This window comes from Lynx rufus, unplaced genomic scaffold (assembly GCF_022079265.1).
Source record: "Lynx rufus isolate CCGP_SWC_20201006 ecotype Redwood Valley unplaced genomic scaffold, mLynRuf1.p SCAF_6, whole genome shotgun sequence".
NCBI lineage: Eukaryota > Metazoa > Chordata > Mammalia > Carnivora > Felidae > Lynx > Lynx rufus.
In genome coordinates this window covers 59,131,936-59,142,225 of record NW_025814878.1, presented here as the reverse complement: position 1 = coordinate 59,142,225, position 10,290 = coordinate 59,131,936, and the positions used below count along the sequence as shown (strand labels likewise).

The following is a 10,290-nucleotide window of genomic DNA, read 5'->3' as shown; positions in this document are numbered from 1 at the left end:
GAGTTTGAGCCTCCCGTAAGGCTCTGCGCTGACAGCTGGGAGCCTGGAGCCTGCTTCGGATTCTGCGTCTCCCTCTCTCTCTCCCCCCGACCCTGCTGTGCTCTGTCTCTCTCTCAAAAATAAACATTGAAAAAAAAAACACGTTTTCATAAATATATAACAAACTATAGTAATGGGCTTTTGGTACAGTATCTTTTTCAGTACAAGAATTCAGTTGATTAAACAATTCTAATTACTATGCCAATCATGCGTTAATGGATGTCTTAAAACACTGCCATCTTATGTGGGGCTGAAAGAGATCTAGTGACACAACAGGATCATCAAAGCTCGCTCAGGGACTCCAGAGCTCTTGATTTCATCACCTTCACCTCTTCACCCCCAGTCTTACCTACTATAGATAAACCCTGGTACTTTAGACAAGTCAGCACATAATGGAACCTCAAGTGTGTACCAGGGTAAAAGCCTTTCCAAAAGGGATTCCGGGATCTATGCAATTTAAGGGAAGTGTCTGAGTGTCTAAGTGTCCCCAAAATTTCTGTCACAGTCAGCAAGGTCCATGAAGGTTCTCTGCCATGAGAGATGGTGTGCCCGAGGCTGCCAGGGGCCCAGTCAGCTTACCAGTCTCTTTTCTGATGTACCAAAATAGAGTTAACAACTTAAAACCAAGAACAAACCAATCTACGTTTTCTGTTAATATCCACAACTTGGTGTATAGGTTTTGCTGCTATTATTATCCAGTGCATGCAGTCACCATCCAGTATTAGGTGTAAGCTCTTCTCAGTAAGGACTCAGTTCTGTTATCAGAGAATAATAGGAGCAAGGTAGCGTAGAAAAAGATGAACTTCGGCATTAGGCCAAAGCTATGAATCCAAGCTATGCCTCAAAAAATTAATCTCCTGGCAACATAGTTTCATCTGTTGGATAAAGGAGAAAATACTGTGAATTCAAATAGATATGGTGTATTTTGATAGAAGTGGCCAAAAATGGCACTCAACATTATTACTATTAGCATAATTTTATGCTAAGTGTTTATATGGCTATAAGTGCTTTTAAATTCTTTAAAAAAACATCATCACAAACGTGGAAGCTTACATAAAAGGAAGTTGGCTTACATAATCTTCTGACCAATTGTTATTCCCTTTTGGGAAGTTTCAAAATAGATACAGTGAAAACCGGAGGCAAATATGGTGTCCCATGATCGTGATTTGAATAAAATGCAGTCAGAATGTGTACGCCACCCTCTGCAACAAGCTTATCTTGGTCATTTTACTAACCTCAACATGTATTAAATTTTTTAGACTAGCAGTGTAGCATCATAGGAGGATTTTATTACATCTTAAATTTGGATTTCACCATTATAATGGTCTTTTGATGTATCAATTTGTCTAGGCTACAGTCTCCAGTTAACCCATCAAACACTAAGTGTTGTGAAGATATTTTGTAGATGCGATTAAAGCCCATTTTTAACTGAGAGATTATCCTAGATGATCTGGGTGGGCCTGATTCAATCAGTTGAAGGGCCTTCAAAGCAGAATGAGGCTTCTCTGAGGAAGAAAAAGTTCTACCTATGGGCAACAGCTTCAGCTAGTACCTGTGATTTCGTTTGCCCTCTCTGTTGGCCTACCTTTGGGATTTCAGATTTGTTCTAGCCAGCCCTACAATCACATAAGCCAATTCTTAGAATAAATATCTTATACTAATTTTGCTTCTTTGGTTAAATGCTAACTGACATAGCATAAAATTTTTGTTTTTTTTCTTTTTGTATTAAATCTAATTGACTGCACCTTGATATCTACATTGCTCCTAAAGGTTCTCTTTATTATGTATGAGTTGAGTGGGGTTCACCATAGATGTGAAATGATCTTTTCATTTTCATGGTAGATATGAAAATGTCTTTTTGTGTGTGGGGTTTTTTTTAGAATTTATTTTTGAGAGAAATAAAGTGCGTGGGTTTTCTGGGAAGGGCAGAGAGGGAGGGATACAGAGGATCGAAAGCGGGCTCCGAGCTCACAGCTGGGAGCCAGAAGCAGAGCTCGAACTCACAGTGAAGTCATGACCTGAGCCAAAGTCAGCTGCTCAACCAACTAAGCCACCCAGTCACCCCAAAAATGTGTTTAATTCAATGTGTTCCTCTACTCCACTGTATCTTTCTACTTCAGAAAAAAAAAAAAACTGTCAAATGTAGATTCAATGACAATCTTCTTTTATAACTTAAAAAGAAATATATTTAGCTATTTCATGAGTGAAAAACAAGAGAAAATAAAACCCTTATGTCTAATTGGCAAGAAGTTGAAACTCATGTACAAATAATTGATATTTCTTATCGATTTAAAAGTGGATCTTAGAAAGGCCTTAGGTTTTCGAAATGGAAGTGCAGTCTGAAATCATTTTGTCAAAATAAGAGCAGACATTGTCATTGCTTTGCCAAGTGACAATCCAATTTTAAATAATTCAGCAGTAAAATTTTCATAATTCTCCTAGAGAGAATTCCTTAAAACTGGTTCTTAATATCAGTGGTCTTTTGCCAAGTTTCATTTCATCTTTAACTTCTCTGAGAACTTCTAAAACTAGAATATAATTATATACACACAGGCTTTGAGAGCTAATTTGAAAATAAAAACCCAAAGGAAGCAGGGTTTGAAACTCAACTCAGATTTTAATTTAACCAAAAGTATTATTCATGACAAATTTTTCTAAGATAAGATGAAGTAGTCCTTTTTTAAAAACTCCACTTTTAGAAATGTTAAATATTTACTCATCTTCTTACTGGGAGCTCTTTTCCTGGTTGTAATAACAATATGCACAAATAACCATAGTTTTTATTTTTGAATTACAACCCAAAATTCAAAGGTTTTTTTTTTTTTCATATAGGCCAGGGGCTTTGTAAAATAAATTAATTTTAATTACAAAGGACTAGTACCAATATATAGCTAAGAAATGTATTACCATTTACCTGAAATAACAAACATGTGCTTTGATATTTTTATTATTTAAAAACTGAGTTTTCAAAGAAGGCTGTTTAGCAGTACTATGGTTGTGAAAATAAATTTGAATTAAGCAGTCCTTTAAACTTAAAATTCATGGTAGAATAAAATGTCAAGCAGGTAAAATTTTTTCTGTGATATATACATAAATATTTTCATGTAAACAAAAGAAAAGATTAGGAACAAATTATCTTTGTCAGCAACCAAAATACATATATTAAAAAGGTGATTTTATTTTCTTCATGCTTCCATTGAACACGACTGGCATAAGCAGAGCAATAATTAGATGAGTCTTTACACTCCCCTCATACTCTTCTGGAGATTATATACAATAAAGACATCTCTCAAGAAGAAAAGAAAATATTAGAGGAACCAGACTCTTGAAAGTCATGACTTTTAAATATTAAGTCACTCTCTTTCCTCTACCGTGAAACAATATGGTCTACCAGAATTTGCCAGCTGAGAGAAGGTGTGGCTAACACTGGCGAGATCCAGCACTAATGCATATGGCAGAAAATGAAGCACAATGATGCAAAGACTCTCCCCTCAATGTGAATTACCCATACACTAGGAGATAATGGCTTCCAACGCAAACATAAAACAGGCAATATTAAAATGCATATATTTTCAACAGGAGTGCTTCTTGAAGCACCAGCATCAGAATCAGGAACCCAGGGACATGCATCAGGATCCAACTGAGCGCTCAATAAAATAAAAGCGTTCATCCCTGGCCCCACCCCCAGACGCTCTGGGGAACCCAAGCATCTGTAGTGTTAACAAGCTCCCCTGGGAATAGACACAAATTTGTATTAAAGTGTGAATATCCCTACTCCAGACTACTGAGGATTTCTTTTGTCTCTTTCTCTTGACCACAAATATCTCATTGTCTCTTTCACGCCTCTTTACTTATTAGCCAGAAGGAAAATGAAAACAAAAACATTTCTGATTATGTCAGTCAGCGGCGATAATTAGTAGTGATACTTTTTTTTCCCTCTTGGAAACACAGGGAAATAGGCAACATAGGATTCTGCACCTAAATTTTTCAAAGGTACACCAGAGTACTTTTTGTTTAAAGCTTTCAAAATGTATACGTAATAAAAACATTCAAAATGATTTGTAAACTGTCCTCTGATCAAGAGTATCCAGTGTGAAGAGAACCGCTGTTCAGTGTTGTTGCTGAGTTCTCACTAAGGCCCCACATGGTCTTCTTTCCCAAACACCAAGCATCTCAGCAAGCGCTCCGTGCTCCCACCAAATGATGCTCTGCCCACCAGGCAGCATAAAAGTACCCAAGGGTGGCTCATAAGAAAACAAGGACAAAGAAAGCAAAGCTCAGTTTCAGCTCCTATCACAAAAGGAGTCTTGAGACCTACTGCCAATGTAAGATGAATACAGATCATGCTGACTTTCCTTAGAGAAAGCCAAATATACTTATTAATATCTGCTTGAAATCCAGTTTATATTGAAAATGGAAAGCATGATTCACTTCCATGTGCTTCTACGTATCTACTACAGTGTTTATGTTCTGTAAGATCCCTAGTGGACAAAACAATTTTAATCTGTGAATAATATAAATTAGAAACCAAAGAGGTAGGTGATTATCAGCAGAAGCTGATCCCAAAACAACATGCTGAATAATATGCTTTGAGAACCAAAAGAGTTCTTTAACTGGAAAATGAGTTCTAATACCATTACAACTGTCTTAAGAGCAGGGTTCCCCAAGTCCTTTGTGATGGAACCTTCCCAAGTCCTAATTCCTGATACTGTGCTATAGGCTCTTCAGACATTCAGTAGACATTCCATTTTAAGAGACAGATAATAAATAAAATGTAAAGAAGTAATACTGGAGGCCAAAGACTGATGCTGACATCAGCTGGGCTCTTCACAAATCTCTACTCTCATGTGGAAAAAAAGCACATTAAAGTTGGGCATGATTCATTTAATCCAGCTCTGTGGTTGTAAAACTGAAGAAAGAGAGGCTTTTTCCCCACTGGCTCACAAAGCACTAAGATTCCAAAAAGATGCTATAAAAATCCAAAAATGGTTAACTTAGCTATTTATAAAGCCCATGAGGGGCGCCTGGGTGGTTCAACTGGTTAAACATTCGACTTCAGCTCAGGTCATAATCTCTCGGTTTGTGAGTTTGAGCCCTGCATTGGGCTCTGTGCTGACAGCTCAGATGGGCAGGTCTTCGGCAAGAGAAAAACAGTTTGAAACCCCAGATTTGCCCTATTAGAACTTGCTCTATGCTCAGACCAGGGCTTATCTTTGCCTATTTGTGGAAGACACACTTTTGAGCATATTCACAAATTCCAGCCCTGCTGTGGGCAAACCCCAGGGCAGTAATGCTGTTCCGCCCAAAATATTTAGAAACAGCTGGACAACTGGAAACCTCTGAAGCTGCAAGGCCAAGACTTCCACACAGCTGTATTTAACTTCTCCATAATTGTCAGTCACTTGTTTTGAAAAAAAAAATCACCTTATTTCTTTATAGCCTTATTTATCTGAGATCTTTAAATTCCAAGGGTGATTGTGAATGATTTTTTTTGTATCTTCCACACTTACTGCAATGTTTTCACGTTTCCTTTGGGTAATAAAAAAAAAGTGAAGCTATTTTTAAAAGGAAGGTTTTAGTCTAAAAAAATTACATGATACCCAGAGTTCCTTCTTGACTATGAAATAATAAACCAGAATGATATATCTATGGGGCACAGAACAGGAGTCTCAGGATTCAGACAAGTATTTTGGAGTCCAGCTCTACCATTAACCTTGGGCAGGATTTTAGTCTCTCTGAGACTTGCTTTCTTCACAAAAAAGAAAGAAAATACTACCCACCTCACAGGATGCTGTGGGGATAAAATAATGCACAGTGCCTGGAAGATGGTAGGCGTCCAATAAATGGCAAGTCCTTCTCCCCACTAGACTCTGTGAGAATTCTTGAGTAAAGGAAACACCAGCCCACTCAACTCAATCCCATTTAAATTAGCAGGGATGCTCTGTCTCCTCGACTTTGCCCTATTTGCTCCAAAGAATCACTATCGTGCTTAGAAAAATGTCTACATTTTTATGTTCTCTCCTTTAAAACTGGACATGCAGATAAAACATTTTTTTAAAAACTATCTTCCTAGAAATGATAATGCAATGTTCCCTAAAGCACAACATGTATAAAAACAATTCTGAAAAACATAACTAAATCAGTTTGTACATTATTTCTTAAAGTGCACCAAAGTAAATATTAATGACCTTTAAAATGTCACTAACCCCCTTGGGTTATTTTTTTTTTAATAAAAGTAAGTATTTATCTACTGAGACATAGGTGGTTTTGGCTCCAATGTGATGGCAAAAAGCAGCAATGTCTTCCAGAAAAAAACCCGATAAACTCAATTAAGCATACCTTAGCAGCATACAAAACACCTACAATTCAATGTAACTGCAGGCTCAATAAGCACAATCCTGATTCCTGCTTCAAAAACAAAATCAATCAAAGAAGCAAAAAACCATCTCCCCACACTAAATCAAGGATTTCTCTTGAACCTTGGAGGTAACATTTGTGATCATTTCCCTATTGTGTATCCTCGGTAACAGAATTATAACTAACCACCATTCTTTCTTTACACTGCACACACACACACACACACACACACACCCTATAAAAAACAATGAAATATACTTGGAGAACCCATGTGAGAGAAAACTCAAAGTCTGATAAAGAACAACTATCACCCAAAATGTTAGGCAGTTCTAATATTCACACCACTGTTCGGTGTTCCCCACACACATAGACAGCACTGGGACGGATTCTTCTCCTTGTGTGGCCGGGAAGACGCGGCAAAAACTTGAAGGATTTAGGCATCATGTCCAGGCAGGCGTCATGGAATTTCTTAATCCTCCAGTAGTAGATCAGTGGGTTCAATGCAGACTTGAGGTAGCAGAGCCAGAGTAGCCAGGTGCTAATCTCAAAAAAGTTGTGCTTATAGTAAAAGTGCTCACTGAACGTTGCCACAAGGCTGTAAGTGGTGAACGGGGCCCAGCAGATGATGAAGACAGCAAAGAGAATCAAAATGGTGGTGAAGGCACGTGTTTTAAAGCCCATGTCAATGCTCATCTGGAAGGGTCTCTGTAGACTCATGAGACCCAGTTTGCTGGCCTGGCTGAGGCATATCCCCTCGGGGTAGCTATGGATCCTCAAGGCATTGTGCCGAAGGGTGTTGAGTATGCCCATAAATGAATACAGTATCACCAGGAAGGGTATGAAGAAAGAAACTAGAGTAATCAAAATCACATAAGCTTGATAACCTGGATTGGTTGTATACCCAAACACACACTGGGGGGCTCGAGAAGGGATCTGCAGGTCAGGGTTTCCTACAGCCAAAGGAAAAGCTATACAAAAGGAAGCCGTCCAAGAAACAGCAATTAGAATCTTTGCCCTATATGGATTTAGTTTATCCTGCCTCTGAACTATAATAAGGAACCTATCAATGCTAATTATAAGCAGGATGGCTACTCCCTCTATCACAAACAACCAGAAAAACATAGCAGATACCCTACAGAAGAATTTCCCAAAAATCCATCTTGTAGTAAGAATAGTTACCAAGGCAAAGGGCATGTTCAGCACTGCAAGCAACATGTCTGCAAATGCCAGGCTGGCAAGGAGAATGTTAATTGCAGAGCGCATGGCAGCTTTTTGGTAAACCATCAAACAAACAACCAAGTTCCCAAGAAAAGATACAAACAGAATAAATATCATTATAGCAGAAAGAATGATCTGGAGAGGCAAGTTTAGGCTCTTAAAAACTGCTGGTGTTGGGGTTACAGCTGTGCTATTCACTGTCAAGGAACTGATCCCAGTGGGAGCCATGGTTTCCATACTGTATCTGAGCAATGGACCAACGCCGTGATGTTGGAATGGCGGAGGAACCGTAATGTTCATGTAAGTGTTTTCATAGACTACAAATGTTGTGTTCGTTGCCCCAGTATGGGACGCAGTCAACACTGCAGAGAAGGCCATGGTTTCAGCAGGATGGAAGGCGCTGGCAGAGATGTGGGCGTTCTTCAAGCATTTCAACACACAGCAGCAGTATCATGTTTCACTGATGGACTTGGAAACACATTCTGGAAAACGGACAGAGTTCCATCTTCCAAAGGAGACCTTTTCCCTGCAAACAAGCCCAAAATACAAAAAGTAAATGAGAAATGGGCTTTGTAAATAACATTTAACTTCTTACCTTCATCATGAAATACCACTTTTTTTTTTTTTCAAAATTTTTTTTTTTCTTTTCAACGTTTATTTATTTTGGGGACAGAGAGAGACAGAGCATGAACGGGGGAGGGGCAGAGAGAGAGGGAGACACAGAATCGGAAACAGACTCCAGGCTCTGAGCCATCAGCCCAGAGCCCGACGCGGGGCTCGAACTCACGGACCGCGAGATCGTGACCTGGCTGAAGTCGGACGCCCAACCGACTGCGCCACCCAGGCGCCCCGAAATACCACTTTTTTAAACCGTGAAAAATACCTAAGTCTCTTAGCCTAGTCAGCACTAAAATATTGTTGTTTTATATTTGTCAACCATGATGGAATTTTCATGACATTTATAAATAAAGTGAAAGTGAAGAGAATCAAAGTGTATTACTGCCTCAAAAGCAAAAGTTACAACCTTCCAGTTAATTTTTCTTTTAAATTTCCAATAGCAGCATGGCCTTTCCACAGTCGCTATTAATAGAGATTTTAGTATCTGGTTCTCCTGAGATTACTAATATTTTTCTTAATAACTCTTTGGTACAAGTTCATATTCCATTTTTACAATAACACAAAAACTATTTGGCAAAGAATACTGAACTCAGTTTCTATTTAACGCATGATAATCACACACTTTTGTTCTAACCCCCTAAAGGTACTAGGTTATTTTCTATGAAGGTCTAAAATAAGTTTCCTGGCTTTCTATTTTTGTGTGTGTTTCTTCTCAGAAATCCCAACACCAACCATACTGGAGAAGTTATTCAAGAAGAGAAGAAAATTATACTTTAAAAGTCTTGGTCATATTTTTAAGACTTTTTTTTTTCTAAAGCTCTCTTTGCTTCTCATAGTCCCTCTTCTTGCCCATGCCCATCCATTTCCATCTTTTAATTTCTGGTTTATATAATCTTCTCAATTTCTTCTCCCTAAAACAGACCTGGCTAGGTGTTAGCAACTTGATAAAATATGTCAAACAAATAATAAAATGGGGATTCTAAAGGAGATGACCAGAAAAACATTCCAGTGTGAAGAAATCTACTACAGAAAAGTCACTAAGATATATGGTTCTCTTGTTCCAAAAAGTTTCTTATCACCTTTCTTTTATCCTTACCCCCAACTTCTTATCAATTTCTGTAACCCTAGAATTTTCTATAAGGGACTTTCTTAACCTACTATCTAACCTACTTTTGTGGTATGGGCTCTTCTTTCTTTACTGAGGAGGTAACCTTTTTAACAGAAAGGACTCTCTTTGTATTCCTGAGTAGATTCTTTTAATAAATCTCCAATATTGGGGGAGGAAAATAAATGCACAGAAGTTTAAAACAACACTGTAATTTTTTCATTACCTGAACTTAGAATTAAGACATCAGTTTTAAGTGAAAATGCAAAAAAATTCACTTACTTCTTGGGGTATGAGGGGTGGAGGCATCCCACTTGCAAGACCAAGATCCAGCACTGGACCCAACTCACAGGCTCTCTACCATACTTGTATCTACCCCTCTTCATTGTCTAGGGCTGCCTTTATGAATAAAGAGAATACTAATCTGTTCAAAATATTAATTTATTTATTCCTACTTTTATAGCTTAAGTTCTTTGTCCCTATTAGGTTTTTATCCATCTTCACATAGTCACTTTCAAATGCAAAATTTATCTGAATAAGAGACCACACTAATCCAGTAACTTTTAAACTTTATTAACTACAAAGGTCCAATGTGTAGGGAGCAGTGGCAGCTGGAAAGCTTTACAATATAATCACCGTAAGTCTCTTTAAAAACTACCTAAATATAGTGGCGCTTGGGTGGCTCAGTCAGTTAAGCATGTGACTTGGCTCAGATCATGATCTCACAGTTTGTGAGTTTGAGCCCTGCATCAGGCTCTATGCTGATAGCTCAGAGCCTGGAGCCTATTTTGGATCCTGTGTCTCCCTCTCTCTCTGCCCCTCCTCCATTCCCTCCCCCCCCCCTCTCTCTCTCTCTCTCAAAAATAAACATTAAAACTTTTTAAAATTACCTAAATATAATTAATAAATAAAATTGCCTAAACACGCATACAAATAAGAATAAAGACTGTATT

General features: G+C 38.1%; 1 protein-coding gene across 1 annotated transcript; it reads right to left on the bottom strand.

The window, feature by feature from the left end:
- Nucleotides 1-5,965: 5,965 nt before the first annotated feature.
- On the bottom strand, nucleotides 5,966-8,126 carry GPR63 (G protein-coupled receptor 63). The gene has a single exon (XM_047102823.1). It carries the CDS (start codon nucleotides 7,990-7,992, stop codon nucleotides 6,733-6,735), a length of 1,260 nt encoding a protein of 419 aa, XP_046958779.1. The 5' UTR covers nucleotides 7,993-8,126; the 3' UTR covers nucleotides 5,966-6,732.
- Nucleotides 8,127-10,290: the final 2,164 nt, after the last annotated feature.

Bases quoted from the DNA above. Each gene is read 5' to 3' on its own strand.
- GPR63 (XM_047102823.1), bottom strand. From the start codon at position 7,992: ATGGCCTTCTCTGCAGTGTTGACTGCGTCCCATACTGGGGCAACGAAC.